This window comes from Filobasidium floriforme (genome assembly GCF_021052385.1).
Source record: "Filobasidium floriforme strain CBS 6241 chromosome Unknown HD553scaffold_1, whole genome shotgun sequence".
Lineage (NCBI taxonomy): Eukaryota > Fungi > Basidiomycota > Tremellomycetes > Filobasidiales > Filobasidiaceae > Filobasidium > Filobasidium floriforme.
Window position 1 is genome coordinate 1,965,659 of NW_025763622.1, and position 21,732 is coordinate 1,987,390.

At 52.9% G+C, this 21,732-nt stretch overlaps 7 protein-coding genes across 7 annotated transcripts; 5 read left to right on the top strand and 2 right to left on the bottom strand.

The window, feature by feature from the left end:
* The first annotated feature begins 170 nt into the window (after positions 1-170).
* Positions 171-1,573, top strand: HD553DRAFT_347335 (telomere stability and silencing-domain-containing protein). The gene is made up of 3 exons (XM_046183292.1): positions 171-597; positions 682-959; positions 1,090-1,573. Exons 1-3 carry the CDS (start codon positions 239-241, stop codon positions 1,230-1,232), a joined length of 780 nt encoding a protein of 259 aa, XP_046040515.1. The 5' UTR covers positions 171-238; the 3' UTR covers positions 1,233-1,573.
* Positions 1,574-2,130: 557 nt separating this feature from the next.
* Positions 2,131-4,028, bottom strand: HD553DRAFT_303647 (cytoplasm protein). The gene is made up of 7 exons (XM_046178899.1): positions 3,941-4,028; positions 3,669-3,852; positions 3,548-3,587; positions 3,192-3,485; positions 2,926-3,104; positions 2,769-2,832; positions 2,131-2,653 (listed from the first exon to the last, which is right to left on the bottom strand). Exons 1-7 carry the CDS (start codon positions 3,946-3,948, stop codon positions 2,523-2,525), a joined length of 900 nt encoding a protein of 299 aa, XP_046040516.1. The 5' UTR covers positions 3,949-4,028; the 3' UTR covers positions 2,131-2,522.
* A 47-nt stretch (positions 4,029-4,075) lies between these two features.
* Positions 4,076-6,078, top strand: HD553DRAFT_303650 (CTLH/CRA C-terminal to lish motif domain-containing protein). The gene is made up of 4 exons (XM_046178900.1): positions 4,076-4,134; positions 4,454-4,527; positions 4,836-5,082; positions 5,397-6,078. The coding sequence occupies exons 1-4, from the start codon at positions 4,105-4,107 to the stop codon at positions 5,934-5,936; spliced, it is 891 nt and encodes a 296-aa protein (XP_046040517.1). The 5' UTR covers positions 4,076-4,104; the 3' UTR covers positions 5,937-6,078.
* A 679-nt stretch (positions 6,079-6,757) lies between these two features.
* Positions 6,758-7,986, top strand: HD553DRAFT_338588 (uncharacterized protein; the record flags this gene model as incomplete). Its single annotated transcript, XM_046182353.1, has 5 exons — positions 6,758-6,773; positions 6,865-7,027; positions 7,098-7,237; positions 7,306-7,371; positions 7,442-7,986. The coding sequence occupies 5 exons, from the start codon at positions 6,758-6,760 to the stop codon at positions 7,984-7,986; spliced, it is 930 nt and encodes a 309-aa protein (XP_046040518.1).
* Positions 7,987-8,272: 286 nt separating this feature from the next.
* On the top strand, positions 8,273-8,881 carry HD553DRAFT_338589 (uncharacterized protein; the record flags this gene model as incomplete). The annotated part of the gene is made up of 1 exon (XM_046182354.1): positions 8,273-8,881. One exon carries the CDS (start codon positions 8,273-8,275, stop codon positions 8,879-8,881), a length of 609 nt encoding a protein of 202 aa, XP_046040519.1.
* An 8,129-nt stretch (positions 8,882-17,010) lies between these two features.
* Positions 17,011-17,917, top strand: HD553DRAFT_338592 (uncharacterized protein; the record flags this gene model as incomplete). The annotated part of the gene is made up of 2 exons (XM_046182355.1): positions 17,011-17,481; positions 17,549-17,917. The coding sequence occupies 2 exons, from the start codon at positions 17,011-17,013 to the stop codon at positions 17,915-17,917; spliced, it is 840 nt and encodes a 279-aa protein (XP_046040520.1).
* Positions 17,918-18,857: 940 nt separating this feature from the next.
* HD553DRAFT_321455 (uncharacterized protein) lies at positions 18,858-21,138 on the bottom strand (the record flags this gene model as incomplete). Its single annotated transcript, XM_046181228.1, has 7 exons — positions 18,858-19,063; positions 19,171-19,306; positions 19,425-19,634; positions 19,721-19,956; positions 20,025-20,241; positions 20,321-20,674; positions 20,908-21,138. 7 exons carry the CDS (start codon positions 21,136-21,138, stop codon positions 18,858-18,860), a joined length of 1,590 nt encoding a protein of 529 aa, XP_046040521.1.
* Between the last annotated feature and the right edge of the window lie 594 nt (positions 21,139-21,732).

Consider the following 21,732-nt stretch of genomic DNA (forward strand, 5'->3'; position numbering starts at 1 on the left):
CGCGGCGGCGATGAATTATTTGTCCTGATTGACACGTCATCTTGGCTGACGGATCTCTCTCTCCATCTTGCATCAACATTTTATGGATAAGAACCCACCATCATCATCATCGTCAGTCCAAAGCCGAAGCCTGAGATTGACTTCGATCACGATCATCTCAAGTTCATGAACCGTCGTCTCTGGACATCCCCGTACTTCCCACACATAGCACACATACCATCACTTGGAGTACTCAGCCATGCACACCGTATTCCTTCGCCTTCCCGCTCCTTTCCGGACTCTTCAAGTCCCAGCATGCTCCGGGTCAACCTCGCTCGCCTGTTTGCCTCTTCCCTTTGAACTCGACTCGAACACCTACCTTCGCACCTCATCCTCGCTTCCTCTTTCACCCAATACTCAGCTCTCAGCGCTCGGAGATGGGTCCTCCAGCTCGCCAATTTTCTTGGAGTTGGGGGTACGCGTTCGAGGAGGGAAAGGAGGGTTCGGAAGTCAATTGAGAGCTGCTGGTGGGAGGATGTCTTCGGGAAAGAACACCAACAACGATAGTTGTCGGGATCTGAACGGTCGACGGTTGAGGACGTTGGCCGAGGCGCAAAAGTAGGTATCCCTTAGATGCCCATGTGTCTGTCACTCTCTGAGAGGCTGAGTGAGCTGACCTTGCTCTCTGCTTTCGATTGACAGGATGGCGGAACTGGTCGAATCCTCCGAAAAGTCATCCGCAGCCGAACTCGCAGCCAACAAGGCCAAGCTCCAAGCTCTCGAGCGTCAACTCGGCATCTCCACGTCTTCTGCCTCTTCCAGCTCAAATCCTTCAGCCGCTGGATCTTCGAAACCTACAAACGAAGAAACAGACGCCGAGCTCGTCAGGATCGCACAGAAGCGGAAGAAGTTCGACGACAATGCATTCTTCGAGACAAGCAGGGAGATCAACGATGGGGTTCGGAGTGCCGTTGCTGCTGGTGAGTGATTGCATCCGCGTTCGTTTGGCTCTATGTCGTCCCAGATGTTTGGACCGCTATTTGATCGGTAAATGGAAGCTGATCCTTGTTCCCGTCTGTTCACCTCGATATACGTGTTCATCCTCGATAGGTTTGCTAAAGAAGAGGAAGAAGGCCAAGACGTCCCCCGAGCCCGCTGTCGCTGACAAGGGTAAAGGGAAAGCCCCAGCTGTAGAGGTTCAGAAGCAGGACAAGGTCGAGACGGGGCCGGCGACCGTGGCCGCTACGGCATAGGCTATGAGGGATCGCATTATTTACCAGTTTTACTCGGTCGGTCAGTTGTATGGTATCCACTTGAGATATTTGATGAATCTGTTCGTGTGATTGCATCACGACGTTGGCCACAGTACATGTTCAGTGTCCATAGTCACTTCCGCAATGTTGCCCTTCTACAATCTCCGACGCTTGTAGCCAGGAAAAACGAAGAGGAAACCCCGATGGCATTTTCAATGGGCCCCTGAGATACCAGTCGTTTCTCAAGAATTCCACGTCTGGTATAACGGCGGCGTCGATGTCGACAAACACGCGTTGGCTCACCTCTCTGTTCATGGAGGATCTGCCTCTGCGACTGCCTCGAATAGTGATAATCCTTGCATGATGTTGCTGAACATCCACTGGGAAAAGCCTTTACATGGCTTTTATTCAGAAGATGATCACATTATCGTGGCAAGGATCTGAGTCTTGGGTCAGGCAAGGCAACACCGTCATGTGGAACCTACATGGTAGAGAAATCTTGGGCTATATGGAGATGTGGTGAGAGCTTTGTCCGTGCTACTCGACAGAACTCAACGTTACAACATGCAACTTGAACGACCTCACTCTACCATCCCCCTCAGGAAACGTCTCAACGGCATGATCTCATTTGCGCCCATGCCCGCCCAGGGTCTCCCTGGTTCCACCAGCGTACTGATGTTCATCGGGACATGTATTCCGCAGGAGTTGACATGCGTTTGCAGGGGGTGTAGGGATAACATCGAAGTCAAAGGTGGCATTCGGCATCTTTCCACCGACACGCTGGATCTGGATGATCACGGTCTCGATGGCCTGTCTATATACCTCCATGGGCGAGTCGTAATAACCGGGGCTGAGTCGTATACAGAAAAGTACATTTCGCGGCCGTTAGCTAAAGCTGCAAACAAGTCGAGCCGAGTAAAAACGCAAAGAGGCAAAAAGGAAATGCAAAATTTCCGTTTAATTTGCGCGTAAAGGGAATAAAGACTGCTAAGCGGATTCAAGCACAGACCTACTGTCAAGCCGTTCAGTCGGCACCCGGGCTTCGTTGCCCAGGTGATCTTGGCGATGGCGCTTGCTCACTATATATAGCCAGAAATTTGCATGAAGCGGAATCCGTGCGGGATCTGCAGCAGGAAGAGACAGACTTTGTTTCCCGTCGCCGTCGTCAATCGCGTCGCTCTTGAGGGTATCATACATATTACCACGTCGTTGTTCTTGACCAATTCGATACAGCCACCCCGCCGCATACCCGCCCTGTAACGCGCGTACTTAGCCCGGACCGAGCCCAGCCTAGAAGAAAGGCTTGCTTGGCGTCTTGTCTTCCCCTACGAGCGGGATCCCTGCTTGGATCATCTTGACGGCCATCTCGAACAGGTAATCGGCGCATTCCGCCTGTGTCTTGGCTTGTTCCCAGGTCTTGCCTGTCAACGCCGGCGTGCGGTGTGAGAGAAAGGGTAACCGGAAGAGAGGCAGAAAGAATGTAGGAGAAAAGGTCAATATAGGGTATGTTCGCGAGGAATGGTTGGAATGACTTGCCCCAGTTGTAGCTCCCGTGTTGTCGCACCAAGACGACCCCCGACTCGGGGTACTCGTTCATAGCCTACCCGCAACGGCCCATAAAATCACATCTCTGTCAGCCTTCTCATCCCGTGACCCGCCCGCTAGGTTTATAATCCGTGATCCTGCGACTCACCGCCTCCATCCCACCCGTCAGATCCTCCTCGTCTGCCGTATTCTCAATGATCGGAATCTCGAGCGTATCAAAGTACGCCAGCGCTTTGCCTGTACCGGCTAGGCGCATGCCCTTGATCATCTCCATATGGGAGATCTTGAAGGATTTTGCGGTACGGGGGAGGAGGAGGGTGAGCATTACTGTATACGTTGAAGGAGAGGAAACGTGCGGAGTATCAGTCGACTGGCCGGTTGACGAGCAAGACGGACTCAAGAAATCGCACTCACCTGCATGCTGACTATGCGTATGGATACAGGCCCCGGCATCCCTCAACCTGAAAGCGTTCCAGAAGAGGGGCGTACAAGCGCTCTCCTTTAATCCCTGCTTCTTCGGTTCCCTTAGCGTCGTCCTCTTTGTACCAGCGCGGGGGACGGTAGGTTGATCATAAGGGAGCACGAAGAGGTCTAAAGGGGTGATTCGTTCCTTTTGAACGCCAGAGGGCGCCAAGTAGACGAGGTTTTGGTCAGAGGTGGAATGCCGGATGGAGATTCCGCCGCCTGTGCCGGTTACCCAGCCGAGTTCTGCAAAGTGGGTTAGGGTTAGTACAACATGGCACGCGAAAGAGAGCAAGCTGGAGACGTACGGTAGAAACCGCGACACAGCTCAGGGATCAAGTTTGCAGGCTAGAAGTCGTATCAGGTCGACTTTGTAGAATGAACATCCAGAAAATCGTAATGTAGAGGGCATGTCGATCCAGGACGTACATGTTCGGGGTCGTCCGAGATGACGAGGTGTTCGTTATCGCGCCGAGTTTGTTGTATGGCGTTCGAGGTAGAGGCTTCTGAAGACATGTTTACGCGAATCTGATGATTGTTCGAGTAGAAGCGAAGCGTCTCTGCCGTGATGTCAAACGTACAGGTTGATCGTTGATTGCTCGAATTGCTCGTCAAACGTTCGAGGAGAGGTAGATGTTCAGTATGAACCCAGACCGCAGCGTTTGCTTCCGACATCACGTCACACCCATTGTGCGCTTACCGTCTCCATGCGCTTCTTGCATTCACCCCATCCAAGAGAGCCAGGTCCCCCCCCCGCTAGAGGGCGTTCTCCCTTCTTCTCGTTCAGACCCCTCCCCCTGCCCCTCCCCCCCTGTCTCGCAAATTCTCTCAGCCTACCTTCCTCTCTTCCCTTCGAGGTATAAATATGGCAGCTTCCACTACTACCAACAACAATGTACGTCTCTTCTACACCTGACCCTCCTCCCATCCCACGTCATTCACGTCACGCTCGAAAGGGGGTCTGGCTGCACCTACCACGTCATCAGCCCAACAGATACAAAGTCGTCCTTACCGTATATGTGCTTCCAAGAACGTCCGTCTTGCAGGCACACATTCGGTGAGGATGACTCTGCATGTGTTGCACGATGAGATAGGTACAGCCACATCCCCCTTCGGAGTTGTGCTGGGATTGATCGATGCCGCATCCTGCCAGAGCCTCGCTACGATACTGACCTTTCAATCTCAACCATCACGTTGCATCAACGCCGATGTAGAAATCCCGCCAACGCACTCGGGTCCCGCAACATGAATGGGACAAAGGTCTCGCCGCCGTGGACGTCTCCAAGAGGTGAGTTATTGTTGCTGCTTGCTGTGTCTTCCCGTGACCTCCCTGCATCGTCATCACCACACCATCATCGTCTCCTTCCTTTCCTTCACCCCTGTACCTCGTCCCGCTCGACTGTCTACCCACGTCATCCGTCCCTGATGAGAATTACTATAAATGCAAAGTGGGAATCTCTCCTAAAACAATTGAGGATATATAGTTTACTATTGCTCTCTGAACCCTCGCTATCCCTCCGGTTGTCGTGGACACTTTCATCTACAACGGAACACATCGCTGATCGCCTTTGATATGTTTGTGTTCGACCCGGATAGTGATCTAAACAAGCTCGTCCTGGACTGGCTCATCATCGAAGGGTACCGTGACGCCGCTGTCTCGTTCGCATCAGAGTTGGAACTCGACGCACAAGCTTCTCAGCCTTCGACCTCGATCTCGGACAACATATCCAACCCGGGCAAGATCGACTTTGACTCGATCCACGAGAGGATGTTGATCCGAGAGTCGATCGAGGCAGGGCGGATCGACGAGGCCGTCAGACGGGTCAACGAGCTGGACAGCGAGGTAAGCGTCAATGCCCTTGTTCTTTCTTATCCCCTGCGTATTCCTGCGGCGGGACCACGAAACGGCAACGACGACCGAAAGCAACCCTCCCGATGATTAAAGATTTCATGCACCACGCTTAGTCCAAATCCCTTCGGGGTGGATATGCGGAGACAACCGAAATTTATCACAGACCTGAAATGAGGGACCCCATACAAACACCAGTTGCTTTCGTCGTCGTTGTCTGTCTACCGGTCGTCCGCAGGGCTTCAGAGCCTATCGAATCAAATAACAAAACAGTCTTGCTAACCGCTCGAGTCTTGTTCAACGATTAGATCCTGGACACGAACCCGCCTCTTCTCTTCCACTTGCATCTGCAACGCTTCATCGAGCTTATTCGCCATGGCAAGGTACCCGAAGCCCTCGAATTCGCCTCGACCGAACTCGCACCTCGAGGCGCTCAGAATCCCGAGTTTCTAGGCGACCTGGAAAAGACGATGGCTCTCTTGGCCTTTCCCGAATTGGCCGCCCTTTCCTCGGACGAAGACGAACAGGATCAACCGGCCGATGGTCCCGACCCGCTCGCTAAACAACCCGCTTGGGCCAGTCTCGGTGGACTGCTTCGACGTGATCACCGAACCAAAGTCGCTCGCGAGTTGAACGCTGCGATCCTCGAATCTCAGGGTCAGGGGCAAGAGACCAAGTTGAGCGGAATGGTCAGGTTGATGTGTTGGGGCGAGACACAGCTGAGGGACAAGGGCGTCAAAGTGCCCGGCTTGGACGTGGCGGGCCTTTTGGGCGACGTTTCGACGGCAAAGGTTGGGGCAGCGGACCGTCCCAGCGAGCGAGAGTCGGATGAGATGCAGGTCGGTTGACGGAGCGGTTTATGGTTTGTTACGACTTTTCCTTTTTCCTACGGGTTTTGTCTCTGTCTGTATCTTCTGTCCTTGACGTCCATCACATGTAGCTTTCCTCTGAACCTCTGACGAAACATTATACGAATCGATACCCCGTTTACACATGTCGACTGTGTTCATGCTTGCTACGAAAGAGAGTCTTGGTCTTCCCTAATTCGATCGTGTGACGACCAGAAATGGCAAGTCGTCCCGTCTAGTCGATTCGATTTTGCTTCCGCACAACCTCGCACCTGTCCCTGGCTGCGTGACAGCACAGGCAGTCCTGATAAATCTACCACGCGTCAGCTTAATTCTATGCTGGCCGCCCTTCCGTGAATCACCGCGCGACGAGTCGCGCGATGAGGCCTCTTTACTAGGGCCTCACGTGACTATCGAGACCTCCTTTGATCTTTTTGTTTTTGTTTTGCTTTGTCCACCGTTCCCGTCGAGATATGACGTTCCCGCCCATAACAATAAGCGATTTTTACATTCCCGCTAATTCGACCGTTCCATAACCTTACTCTCAATCGTTTCATATCGCGAGTCTTCGATCTGCTTATTGTCTGGACGACCTCTCATCGCCTATCGTTTGGATTCATATCCATAGTATCTCTCTATTGTCCGTTGACGCAGCTCTTTACGATCGCTTGAACGATGTATATATAAATATGGGCAGATACACACGCACATATGCAGTCATACCCTCGAGCAAAATTCTCTATTCGCACCAGCATATCAACATCGACTCACTACCTTACAATCCCTTGAAATAACTTCTGCATAACCTCGAAGCTATAACGATGTCAAGTACGACCGGTCAGTCTGAGCCAAGGATTCAATGCGGGAACAGCATCATCTTGGTACTCACATATGCCCACCTCAACTTTTCCTTTCCCGCCAATTCTAGGCAATGGCTCTGCCTCCAATCGTCCGAACACTTCGACTCAAGTCCCGGGCGAGCTCATAATCTTTCCAATCGTGCCAACCGGACCACCAGCGGATGAGGTCGACCCTTCCCGCCATTTCTTGAAGTTGATGGCGGATATGTCGACGGTTCTGAATGGCTTGGAGTTAGTGACTGAATGAGCTTGCTGTCATCGTCTGTTGTTTGTATTGATCCCCATATAACTTCATGCTCAGTCCTGCGCAGTATGGTGGCTACCGCTTTGCCATGATCGACAGTCCAGACCGGTCAACCGAATCCAGGGACGACCTCTTCAAGGCAGTATCCTCGTGGGTAATATCCGGTGCTGAGGAGATGCCGGTCCCGGAAGGTAGAGGTACGCCGGTTTTGTGACTTTTGCCGGGGTTTCAATACATCTCACCGCAGACCCTGTGCCACCCGCAGCCCGCGGGGTTCTTATTCAGTTCAAACATCATATGAAAATGGCGGTCGACCTGTTCTCCGAATTCCGTACGTATCTTGTGTCTTCCTCTGCACCCTTCTTAAGTTGACAGCTGATCTCTGCAATGCAGTGTTACAGACAAACTCTCGGGCGAAGAGCATTCCCGCCCCATCAAGCCTCTTCCCGCGCAGTCCGCCGTCAAGCCCAACGGGTTCCCGCTCACAGCCAGATACTCTTCCCCCCCACCCGCCGCTGTCAGGGATCAACCGCCCGCCACACCTGCTACCCCTGCCGCCACCCCCTCCGATAAAAAGCTCACATATCAATATGTAGCTACCATTCGTCCAACAGAAACGGACGCGGAGGCGCTCCACAACGCTTTGATGCGTGCTGCCCGACGAGCCCGGCTACCTGACGATCCGTCCGAACCGCCTCCACCATCTCTCCACGTTCAATTACCATCGATTCCCGCCGCCTGTCACAGGACGATCGATATCGGGCCCGACACGTTCCTCACTTTCGGCCGAGATCATCGAGAAGCCCGACAACCCTTACGTACGCGTCGCTTTGGAGATCGGACTTTACGGTACAGGAACGCACAGATCCGTACGCGAAGCGAGGGAAAGGACGTCGAAGCGAACGAGAGAGAAGAACGTAGACGAGTCGAGAGGCGAACGATGTAGAAGCGCAGGGAGAGAGGTCTAGAGTCCGCTTACGTACGCTTCGGTACGAGTATTTATCTTTCTGTAATGTAGCGTACTTGTTATGAGACGCTTGAGTACTGAATAGGACTCAAGCGTCGATATTACATCTCTTCGATACTTGATCATCGTACAAGAGTAAAGGTCACTATCCTGACGGTTAGCCACCTCTACGAGCAGTTCTTTACAGTAAAGTACCCTTTCGCGCCGGACTTCACCTTTCGCTTACGCGGCTAGCCCTCCCGTGACATTATATTGACGCTTCACTATGCCTCCCTTGACTAGAAACACTAGTCAGGCCAGGCAGGAAACGGACAGTATGGAACGAAACCTTACTGAACAGGACAGGATCGGACAAGAACAGCGATTCGAAGGACAGGACGGCAGGGATTTAGATGAAGAAAGTAATTTCGAAGGGGAACACGCAGGCGCAGTTCAAGAAGAAGGACGAGTCAGGACGGAAACGCACGAAGAGTTACTCTTTTGCGTACAAGAGGCTGAACGAGTACAGGAAGAACAGGAACAAGAAAAGGAAGCTCTCACTCGAGAGTTGATGAATGTTAGGGCGGAAAGAATGTTAAGCGGTGAGACTGAGTCCGTTCCCGCTCAGGAGCGGGCTGAAACGTACGAAGAATTACTCCGTCGCGCGGAAGAAGCTGCACGGGACCAAGAGATTCAAGCCCAAGTCAACGAGGCTTTAGCTCGAGAATTACGAGAGCTCAAGAATCAACACGGAACCGGACAGAGAGTTGCTGTACGGGGAATGTTAGGCGTCGAGAAGGCTCCAGGGAAGACCGGCTCGATGTATACCTGCGAGGACATATCCGGGAGTAATGTAGAACGTAGGACTAGGGTATATAGATGTAATAACAGATGAAAGACTATATACTACAATGCTGATACAAAGTGGTACAATACGATATGCTCCTTGAACAACTCCGCCGGAGTTGGTACGACTCGAGTCCGGCGTACGCGCGCGTCGCTATAACAGGATCCCCCCGTTACGGGCGAGCTCCGAACGCCCTAGGCATCGCCGTACTCCTCGAAAGCAGGTTTTGGCTTGTTTGGGTATCGTCGATGATAATCCAGCACCGCTTGGTCGTCATGGTGGAAGTCTTCCGGATGTACCCACTCGTTATACTCATCCTCGTAACCTTCCCACCGCACCAGATATTGGGTACGCGTCTGACGTCCCCGCTTTCTGCTCCGCGAATCTACGATCTCAGATACTACCCACTGGGTGTCACCGTTATCCACCACCTCTGGGGGAGGAGGCGGGACCTGTTCCCGCGAGGGCAGCTCGTTCCGCTTGTACGGAATCAGCATCGAGACATGGAACACGGGGTGTACCCGCCGCAGTTGCTCGGGAAGCTCCAACCTTCGCGCCATCTTCGCATCTCCCACGACCTCGGTGATCTTGAAAGGTCCGAGGGTCTTGTAGTCCAACTTCTTGTTTGGACGAACCGTCTTGATGTGGTCCGTAGACAACATCACTTGATCCCCGACCTCCATTCCCTCGTCGGGAACGGGTCGCCTCTTTCTGTTGGCGTATTTCGCCATATCTACCCTTGCTTGCTCCAACGCCCGGAGTACCGACTCGTGGATGTTCGAGAGTCGCTCCCTGAACTCATCCGCGCTTTCATTGGGCACTTCGGCCATCCGGATGGTGAACTTGTGGTCAGTCCCCTCGGAGGCCATGAAAGGCGACATCCCTATGGCGGAATGCTTGGAGTTGTTGTAGGCGAACTCCGCCAGAGGCAACAACTCCGCCCAATCATCCTGCTGGAAGTTCACGTAACTCCGCAGGTACTGTTCCAACGTCGAGTTGCTCCTCTCCGTTTGTCCGTCAGTCTCCGGGTGGTATGCCGTCGAGAACCTCCTCTCGACACCCGCAAAAGCACACACATCCCGCCAGAAGCTAGACATGAACAATGTTCCTCTGTCCGAGATGATCTGATCAGGGAACCCGTGCAACTTGACGTAGTGGGAGAAGAATAACTTCGCCAGGTACGAGGCGTTGTTATCCTTCCGACACGGGATGAAGTGTGCCCGCTTACTGAAGCGGTCGACGATTACCAGGATTGCATCCTGGCCCAATGACTCGGGGAGGTCCGTGATGTGGTCCCAAGTGATAGACGACCACGGCTTCCTCGCCGCAGGTAGAGGGGCCAATTCTCCGATCGGCTTTTGTCGGGGACGGCGGTTCTTCTGGCACGTCAAGCACGAGGCCACGTAGTTGCCTACCCAGTCTCTCATTCGGGGCCAATAAAAGTCTCTCGAGAGGAGGTCCTCCGTTTTGTCTCGCCCGTAGTGCCCCGCGAGCTTGCCGTCGTGAACGTACTTCATCAGTCGGACCCTTACCGACTCCACATCAGGGACGTACAGGAGTCCCTTGTAGATTAGGAACCCCTCGCCATCCTTCTTGTAGGGACCCTGCTCGTTGGGCTCCCCCTCCATCTTCTCCAAGATGGCCTTGACTACTTCGTCCGCCTCGTAACCTTGCAACAGGTCTCTCCGGAGGTCCTCGCCGGGAATTGGCAGGGTACCGTTGATCTGTAGATGCGGAGGAATCTCCCGCGCTGTAGCCGAGAGATTCATGGGCCGTAGCATCGTCTCGGTCTGTCTTGGTTCGCTCTCTTCTAGGAGCTCCTCTTTCCGACTCAAGGCGTCGGCCTTACCGTTCATTACCCCCGGCTTGTACTCCAGGGTGTAGCTCAGACTGTTTAACAGCTGAGACCATCTTGCTTGTCGCCTCGACAGTAACTTCTCCGTTCGGAAGTACTCGAGGTTCTTGTGATCGGTAAAGATCCGAATAGGGTGAGGTCCCTCCAGGTAGTGTCGCCATATCTTGCAGGCGTAGACGATGGCCAGCATCTCTCTGTCGTGAACGTCGTAGTTCCGCTCTGCGGGAGTTAACGACTTTGACATGAACGCTACTGGTCGGAGTTTTCCGTCCGAACCTCTCTGCGACATCACTGCTCCAATCGCTCCGGCCGAGGCATCCGTTTCCAACGTTACCTCTGCATCTTCCTGGAAATGCGCCAGTATAGGCGCCTGCGTGAACGCCTTCTTCAGCGTTACGAACGCAGTCTCTGCGGATTCGTTCCATTGAAACCGCACTCCTTTCTTCAGGAGCTTTGTCATCCCCTGTATCTTCTGGGAGTAGTTCGTGATGAACCTCCGATAGTAGTTGGCGAAACCTAGGAACGACTGTAGTCCCTTCAGGTTTCGAGGCGCCGCCCATTGTTCTATGGACGACACCTTGGAGGGGTTCATCTTTACCCCTCCCGGAGACACGTCGTATCCAAGGAACTCCGTGTCTGTTGTGTGGAACTCACACTTCTCTGCTTTGGCGTACAGCCCATTTTCTTGTAGCCTTCGCAGCACCTCCTTCACGTGTCTCTCGTGCGTAGTCTCGTCGGGAGAGAACACAAGGATGTCGTCCAGGTACACTACGACGGACTCGTCCAGAAGGTCCCTGAACACATGGTTCATCCACCTTTGGAACGTCGCCGGAGCGTTCGTCAACCCGAACGGCATCACCAGACACTCAAACAGTCCGTATCTAGTACGGAAAGCTGTCTTCCATTCGTCCCCTTCCTTTACTCGTAACAAGTTGTACGCTCCTCGGAGGTCCAACTTGGTATAGACCTTCGCTGTCGTTAACTTATCGAGCGTCTCGGAAATCAGCGGTAACGGGGTCCGATCCTTTGTGGTAATGGCGTTCAAACGCCGGTAGTCAATACAGAGCCTGAGCTCTCCTCCCTTCTTCGGGACAAACAATACGGGACTTGCGGCGGGTGACGTCGAAGCCCTGATAAAACCTTTATCAAGGTTCTCCTTGATCCAGCGCTTCAATTCGGCGCTCTCCTTTTCGGAGTGGTTGTAGAGTTTTCCGAAGGGGGGTACTTTCCCTTCCTCTACGTCGATCGAGTGATCGAAGTCTCTATGCGCCGGCAACTCGTCGGCCTTGGTCTTGGAGAACGCTCCGAGGAAAGCGTGATACTTCTCCGGTACCACCTTCCGTAACGTCTCCATATATTCGGGAGGGTCCAGGTCTCCCGGGAAACTCTCCGCTGGCTTGTCGTCCCAATCCCATAAGTCGGGACGCCTCACCCTCTCTTCTTCTTCATCATTGGCCTTGAGGTAGGCCACTACTAGTTCTTCGGTGACCCCTCCTTTGATTCGGTCCGTCGAACGTAACTCCTTCTCCTCCGATTCGTAATCCACGGGGGAGTATACTATTTCTTTTGCTGGTGTACATCCGTTCTGGACGCACTTATCTTCGAACGCTACTGCGCTCATTTCCCAGTCAATTCGGGGGTTGTGCTCCTTCAACCATGGTAGGCCGAGCACCGTTGTGAAAGTTCCGAGGCTACATACGTAGAAGTACGCCGTTTCGGTATGTCTACCGATACGTAGTCTAGCTTGTACCCGGTGTGTAACTGCGCCGGAAGAGATCTCTCTCCCATCAATGACCAGGAGTGGTCGGGGTCGTTCTAAAGGAATGAGGTCGAATCCGTGTTGCTCGACGAATTCGGTGTCTATAAACAAACTGGTCGCTCCTGAGTCGATCATCAAGACCGTCTCCGTCGGAGTACCATTCGGGTAGAAGGTGCCGGCGACCGTAATATGAGCCTCCGGCCGAGAGGGAGAACCTATGCTGCTCAGCACCAACGGTTCTCCAGTTGCTACGTTCAAGTCATTACCCGGGGAACTCGGATGATCTGTTATTCTGTTAGGCGTCGAGAAGGCTCCAGGGAAGACCGGCTCGATGTATACCTGCGAGGACATATCCGGGAGTAATGTAGAACGTAGGACTAGGGTATATAGATGTAATAACAGATGAAAGACTATATACTACAATGCTGATACAAAGTGGTACAATACGATATGCTCCTTGAACAACTCCGCCGGAGTTGGTACGACTCGAGTCCGGCGTACGCGCGCGTCGCTATAACAGAGATAATGTCGCCATATCCGACTGCAATAGACGATGGCCAACAGTTCCCTGTCGTGCACATCGTAGTTCCTCTCGGCGGGCGTCAGACTCTTTGACATGAACGCTACCGGGTGGAGCTTCCCATCGTCCCCTACCTGGGACATCACCGCGCCGATCGCTCCAGAGGAAGCGTCGGTCTCGAGCACCACTTGGCGCTCCTCGTTGTAGTGCGCCAATATAGGCGCCTGGGTGAAGGACTCCTTCAATTCCCGGAACGCAGCGTCAGCGGCTGCCGTCCAGGAGTACTTCACCCCTTTCTTCGTCAGGGCCGTCATTCCCTGAATCTTCTTGGAGTAGTTCTGGATGAACCTCCGATAATAGTTTGCAAATCCTAAAAAGGACTGCAGTCCCCGAATGTTCTTCGGGGGGGCCCAGTCCAAAACGGACTTGACCTTGGAGGGGTTCATACTGACCCCCGTCGGGGCAATATCGTACCCCAAGAATTCGGTAGCCACCGTATCGAACTCACACTTCTCCGCCTTCGCATACAGGCCATTTGCCTGCAGCCTCTTCATAACCTCCTTGACCTGACCGTCATGGGTCTCCTGGTCGGAGGAGTAAATAAGTATGTCGTCGAGGTAAACGACGACGCACACATCCAAAAGGTCCTGGAAAACCTCGTTCATCCACCGCTGAAAGGTAGCGGGGGCGTTGGTCAAGCCGAACGGCATGACCAAACATTCGAACAGACCGAAACGTGTAGTAAACGCGGTCTTCCAAATGTCTTCTTCTTTTACGCGTAGCAGGTTGTACGCGCCTCGGAGGTCCATCTTCGTGTAGACCTTCGCGCCCTTCAACCTGTCTAGCGTCTCTGAGATGAGGGGTAGGGGCGTCCTATCCTTCACCGTAATGTCGTTAAGGCGACGGTAATCGATGCACATACGCATCTCGCCGCCTTTCTTCGGTACGAACAGTACCGGGCTCGAACAGGGCGACTTCGACGGCCTGATGAACCCCTTCTCCAAATTTTCTTTCAACCACTTCTTTAGCTCCTCGCTTTCCCGCTGGGAGTGGTTGTAGAGCTTCTGGTACGTCGGCGACGTACCGGGCTTGAGTTCGATCGCATGGTCGATCGATCGCGTCGGGGGCAGTGTATCTGCCTTCGTCTTGGAGAACGCTCCAAGATGTTCATGATACTTCTCCGGTACCATGTCCCTCAGCTTCTCCATATACTCAGGAGGATCCAGATCGTCCTGGAACGAGTCCGTGGGTTTGACGTCCCAATCCCACAGGTCCGGGCGCCTCGCCCGCTCGTCGTCCTCCCGGGTCATCTGCATCTGCGCGACGACCAAATCCTCCGTGATCGACCCCTTCATCTTCTTGAACGGGTCGATCCCTCGTGTCTCCACTTCTACTTCGTCCGGAGCATACACCGTCTCGGGCCTCTTGAGGCATCCCGTGCTGATGCAGACATCCCCGAACGTCACCGCGTTGGAGTCCCATTGGATATGCGGGTTGTGTCTCCGCAGCCAAGGGATACCTAGTACCACCGGGTACCCACTCAAATCGGTGAGGTGGAACTCGGTCAGTTCCAGGTGCACTCCCGTACGTACCAGCGTACGAGCCTTCTGGGTGATCCTTCCTCCCTGGATCTCCCGACCATCGATCACCGTCACTACCCGCGGCGTCTCGAGGTCCGTTACGTCGAATCCATGTAGCGACGCGAATGTCCGATCCATGAACATCCCGGTCGCTCCCGAATCCAACAACATGAGTGCTTGGACCGGCACTCCTTCCGGGTAGAACACTCCTACCAACGTCAGATGGCTATCTGGACCGTTGGGTACTCCGCTTGCACCCAGCTGCAAGGGGATCCGGCTACCTCCTCGTGCTCCCCCATTCGGGGTCCTTTGATGATCCGTTATTCTGTAAGGCCCGGGAGCGGCCCCCGATGGGGGTCCCCCTGGACAGGCTGACGGGACGCAGGAATGAGGCAAGGTATGGGTAGACATCTAGATGTAATAACGGATGTAGAGCTATTACAGGGGTACTAGTTCTACATCCAAACAACAACACCGAAAAGTACCCCCGACGGGAGTCGCATACGGGAGTCGCGTACGGCGTGTCCGACGCGTCACGTGACCGCTATAACAGAATGGGTCATAAAGCAGTGGAATAGCGACAAGCTGTTACATTTAGGTCAGTTTGCCATCGTGAGGCAGACTCTTCCGGCCCTATAGCTCATCGCTCCCTCATGAATTTTGTTCTTGGCAGCTACCAATATACTTAAGGGTTGGCGGGAAGCGAAAACCATCCAACAAAGCAGTCTGGCCAACATTTCCCGCCTACGCCAGCAACATCGTCGCCCAGAATTCTCCCTGGACTATTTCAATCGCCTCTGGGACCAAGAGCAACTGGCTCGCGCACGTGAAGCATCCGCTGCCACCACCGAGAGCTATAACTCCGGTCTGAATCATGCTCGCCTTTGGTTATTGGGTACAGATTACCTACGTGCCAAGAATCAGTGGATTGCACTTACCAGAACCAACGCAATCACCCACAGCCTCGATATCATTCAAAGCCAAGTCCAAGATTGGTCATCATTTGCCCAACTGGCTGCTGCGTCACAAAAGTTACATGACACACAAACTCGACTAGTCGAGTTCCTTGGTGGGCAAGGGCGGGTTGCCAGCTTTCAAAACGATTCCCGCCTGGCCGAATGGTTAGTCTCCCCGGATGGTCAGCGCGGGAAGGTCTTCCACCTCCGTCATGCGTACAACCAGGCTCTGGACGCGCTTGAGCTTGCTTGTGTCGACAGGTTCGCAGAGGCAGAGAGGTGCTGTCGACCTGGAACGAATTATAAAATGAGAGCAAAGATCGCAGGGGCATTGAGATCTCGTACGCAGGGGATCGAAGCCGCGTACAAACGTTACGCCCAAGCCTGGACACAGTTGCCACTTCAACATAAGCCAGCTTTGATGCAGCGGGACGCTCTCAAGGGAGACCAAGACTCCGTCTCTCAAGCATTTGCAGTAGCTCGAGATGGACTAGCCAGCTTCTCTCAGGAGGATTGGGTGCAACCTACCATGCGGGAGGGAGTTCGCCAAGCCCGACTACACGCTTGCGCCACCTCCGAGTTGAAGCAATTAGAGATCGAGATCTCTCGACTTCAACTATGGATCAAGTCGGAACCAGAAAGAATATCTGACGCCATCAATTCCCGCCCCCTAAAACTCCCTATATCGGCAATTTGGGATGAATCTCCAGACAGCGTGAATCCGGACCGCTATCCCACTACAATCATTCCTATGCTTGCCCTCCTCAGGCTGCAAGAGAAATTACAGCAAGCAAACCGGAGGAGTGACACTTGGCAGAAAGAATTGTGCAAGTTGGACGTTCCCGCCATGTTTTCAGCGGCGAGATCTCCGAGCACATATCACATCGCGGCCGACCGTGCAGTATCGTCTTCCCGGAACCCATACACATCCGAGCAAATGTCTTTGCATTTCCCGGAATCGAGTCGTTTACCTGCCGTGCCAGAGGAAGGCAACGACCCTCAAAATGAAGCACAATTACCTGGACTTAATGACATCGCTGATGATGTACTGGAAGCTGCAGAGTAATGCTGTTCCCGCCGTGTGTTATTCCGTTCCCGCGGTCGCATCGGTACAGCAAATCGAACTTTTAGGAAGAAATAATTGAAAGGAGGGTACTCAACTGCGAACCGAGCCCAGGAACGCAATGATCTTCGGTCCCTAGAACACCTCGTCGGGCCCTGGTGAGGCTAAAGGAGGGTACATTCCAGATCTTCGTGCTTCTCGGATACACTGCCGATCCTTTGGGTCCTTTGTCTCGCTTGTGAAGAAGGGAACGATCCACTTGGAGTATGATGTCGTACCATCATTTTTGCGATTATGCAAACCCTATATATATCTACCGTACCAGCGACGTACCTTCAACTTCTTCATATCACTTCCAACCAACTTTTACCTTTAAGTGTACTTCTTTCGACCTACTTCTTCCCACCACCTAGATAGTAACTTAAGGCGCACAACATATCGACGATGTCCGTTCCCGCCGGCGCCAACGACCTTGTCTTGGTCTACGAACCCACTGCCCCTGGTGTTGTCCTTCATGATGCTGTGGGGAGACCTTTCACGGTCAACAGCCAAGGTCGCGTCGTCTACCAGAACGGACCAGCCCAGCCGCCCAACGACCTCCGAGTCCCGCTGTTTCCCGTTCAGCCCCCTCGATACTCGCCGGGACCCCCTCCAGGCTACATCCGGGCTTACTTTCCGGAATGTCCCAAGCTATGGCAGAACAGGCGCGAGAATCTCCCCTGTCTGATCTGGGAACCTTATGACGGCACTCGAATTATGTTAAGGTGGAACGATAATCTTGGGCTGCTTCAGTTCCCGCCGGGATTGCATGCTCGTAATTTGTCCCTGCCCGACTTCATGTCTCCCGCAAGGAGGCCTTTCGAATACCCTCTGCTGGCGTATTGCAACGAGCCATACACCCAATGGCTCTGTCACGTACGTTCTCCTTCTCGTGCCCCGCCATCGATGGATAACTGATATATACGCAATACTGGTGCGACAGGAGATCATCATGATGGCCATTGACGATGCGCGGGAATACATCTTGGCTACCGTCAATTACGAGACGCTTCGGTGGGAGGACATGCGAGAAATCTACTGGTTCGGGCAGGGATTGTTTCTACATATGCAGTACCGCCAACTCTGCAAAGAACATACTCCCCAGTCTTGGTCAGCGGTGGCCGCGGCGTTGTACCGCATCCACATTTTGCGACCTCGACTCCGACGACTCGGATATTCGACTGAGCAAGTGGAAGCTCGCGTTCCCGCCGCCGCCGACATGTCCGTTTGGACGGTCTTCATGGAGGAAGTCAGACTGGCTCGTTTGAGGTGTACTTGCATCCATAACGGACGCATGGGCCCGTTGAGCTAGACTGGTACGCTCACTTCTTCTTGGTCTGGAAAACCAGTGAGGCTAACGAGTGAATTCAAACAGAGACTTTACCGACTCAAGTCTACCGACCGCGTTTTGTGTGATCGTGTGTGTGCGTGTGATCTCCGAGGGACGGGAAGGCTATCTTGGCCAATATACAGACGGGAATATAGATATATAGTGATTGTAGTAGCAGCGAGTGAGGTCCCGACAATATGAAGCACTATACTCTTGACTGATGATGAGACACGGCTTCTCACCAGCGCGCGGGAATGTTTCATATCATCACCTCGATGTCGCCGGTCATGCCGTTGCCTGCCTGACATTGGTACGTGAGAGACGTGATCTAATAGAGACCTGCCGCAAATACGATGCTCGGACACAAGACAATAACACTTACATCTGTTGCACCGGCAGCGAGCTTGCTTGCGGTACCAATCGAATGCAACTCGGTCAATTGTTTCATCATGAAGTAGAGACTGGCGTTTCATGTTGGGGTGATGGCGCTGCGGTGTCGATTTATCCTGTCCTGCGCCTACCTCGTAAATCTTGATCGTCGACACACCTGCCGACTTCTCAGCTGTTACCAATACAAACGTTAATACCAACCTCAACGCAAACATCAATACCAACGCCAACACAAACATTAATACCAACGTCAACGCAAACATTAACAATCAACACCAATAACAACACCGAACGTTGAGTATCTGTGCCTCAGCACGATTTCCACTGACCCTTTCCACCTAGGCTAGCCTTCCGCTACCACTAGGCCCGACCGTAACATCAGCCTTCAAGAAATATATGTTCGCCATCTGGACATGCCCATCAGCTTCCAGATATACATGTCGTGACGACGACCTTCTCACGTTTTACTCAATCAATCTGAAAGATTGAGTAAACCGACACGTAAGAACCGATCGGGCAGTAGTAACGATCTTCACATGCGACCTTTTTGTTGGGATGAAGTGGTACGTGGTTCGAGTTGACGACGGGAATTAACTTTTTGCGTGCGGGAACGCGCGAGATTTTTGCGGGAACACGAATCGCTAACCGGGGATCGCGGGAACGGCCAGACATCTCTCATCGAGGACTCTTTGTGGTTCTTTCCGGAACATATGACTGAGGGTCTCAATAGTTCATTATCTGATCGATGTGCGCCAGAGGTTACCTCGTCGTTCTATATACCGTCTGAACCTTTTTGCATCCCTCCCGTTTTTTATGCCAGTAATATATAAGCTGTAAGCGTTTACCCCGGGCTCGGGTCGAGGTCATGTTCCCGGACCGCCTCTGGACCGAGTCCATGGCGACGTAAACGTCGCCATAGGCTCGGTCCCTCGTCAGTCCGGGAACATGACCTCGACCCTCGCTGTAAGGCTTGGCGTCGACCTAGTCATTAGATGCTGAGAGTATTGATTCCCGCCGCCAGCCATGAACGTTTGATCCTTCAGTGCCGAAGTGAGATATATTAAATAGGACGCCAACAGGTCTACAAGTCCATACAGACGGGAAGCTGTGCTATGCAGCGGTCGAGCTCAGATGACGAGAAGGATGGGGGATTACTTCCAAAAAATCGCTTAATCGCAGCCTTGTTGTCGTTTTTCAAGGCCATCTGTTTCAATGCAGTACGGATGGCGGTAGCGTAACCGGCATCGTAATCATTGATACTCTTGAGGACAAGTTGCCCTTTGACATATATTTCACCCAGGTACAAGAGCTGAAGAACAGGGAAGCGCCCGGATCAGCGCAGTCACCAAACTATTGGCCAATGACACGCACCGCTTCCTTACGCCCTTCACGCACCAACCCCCAGTCGAAGTCGACCTTAACGCATTCCCACCACACATCCCGCTCCAAACAGACCACATTCATTCCCGTCCAAGGAACTGTAGTCATCTTCTTGCTGAGTCCAGCACTCATGACATTATTAATCTCCTCTGTCAATCGCGATCGCTGAGCTTGCAACGACAGACGGGAATGCTGGACCGCAAGTGAGGCAGTGGAGCCGGTTCCCGTCACAGCAGCGGTGTAGGCATCCTCTGTTGAGCGCATAGAGAGGGAGAGAGATTTAGTCGCTAGAGATGGGGACAGCCCAGGCCACACTCACGACGGCGAGCACGAAGCTCATGAATCGCTGCCTGGATTGACAGGAGAACAGCCTGGCTTTGTCCGGAGTCGTTCCCGCCGATGCCCCAGCGCTTTTGCAATACCGCCTCAAGGTAAGGACTCTTAACAACAGCCTGGGGCATGAAAGGATGGTCTGCATCGAGAGGCATAAGCAGGAGAAAGCCGGCGATTTGATAGTTCTCGTGAAGTCGGGAGAGCTATGGGAGGATTTCGAACATTCCCGCCGTTATGTCAGAGCGTTGTACCAGCCGCGGCGACGTAAAAACGTTGACTGACCTGTAAAGAAACGTCCTGCATGACCGCGTTACCCCGATACGCTTGTAACCTCCGAGTATCTTTCATTTTTGGCAACGTGGCTTTGGATTGGCGCTTGTCCTCCGCTCGTTTTCTCTCCAACTCCTGTACTGTCCTCTCAATAACATCGGGTGACCAATGACTGGCAGCCTTTCTCTTCTTAGCTTCGGCCTGGAGGGTCGCGAACTGCTCTTGAACGCCAACAGCCGAGGTGGAAGGTGCATTGGTAGTTGGCGTAGAATTACCGCTGGTAGCTGAAAGTTCTGAAAGGCGACAACCAGTTTCAGCTCTGTGCAACGGGAATCTGGGAGGGGGAGCGAACGGGAAAGGAACAAGCTCCACTTACTAAGGTCTTTGGCAGTGAGATGCACCCACGCTTGCCACTCGTTCAGTTTGCGGCTTTTCTTTTCTTTCTCGCTTATATTAAGAACAGAGTATAGTAGTCTCTGTGGTCGGACATTGAGCTTAGTAGCATATTCCGAACACTGCGTGCGCAGCGAGCTGAGGATGTCTTGCACAGCGAGATTGTAGTTTAACTGGCCGACCTGATCGGCTCTCCCAGTCCTTACATCCAATTCCTCCCCAAGGTCAAGGTCGTCTTGAAACTGGTTGCCGGTGGTGACGACATCGACATGTTCGTTGTTGGGGATAGCGAAGGGGTCGATATGTACGTTGTTGGGGATAGCGAAGGGGTCGACATGTCCGTTGTTGGGGATAGCGAAGGGGTCGATATGGTTATCAACCAGGCTAGCACTCTCGTATGCAGAAGCGAGGGTTTGGCTATGGGGGAAAAGATCCATCTTGATGATTCAAATAGTTCAGAGCCGAAGGTAATGATCAAGTATCGAGGAGTGAATGGGTAACTCCAGCGTGCTCTAAAACAACTGTCGAAGTTTTTGTAATGTAGGTATGGCTCGGACTGCCAAATCTTCCACTTGCAATACTTGATCTGTTTACTTTTCAGTAGGCGGGAATAAGAACTCTCCCGCGCAGATCAGCGGGAATGACGAATAACGCCTTAACTCTGGTGCTCCGGCTTCCCACGTGTCGTCGAACAAAGAGTTCAAAGGCGGGTCCCACAATCAAAACAAAAGACTTATTTTTCCCGCACAATAACAATACCACTTCTAACCAGTCAACATATCGATAACTTCGAACAGAAGACAAAAGTAACTGCGCGGATCGACATAATATTGGGGAACAAAGAAGGTAAGTCTGTATATCGGCTCCGTCGAAGGATATACATATATATGAGCTGATAAACACCGCTCGAGAGTTGTACTCGAGGCGTGCGTGTGTGCAGGAAATCGAACTCATATCGCGAACTTTCATAGTTTTACAACTGTATCTGCCTCGATAATATCTTCATTATCCTCACATCATGTCAGAAAACG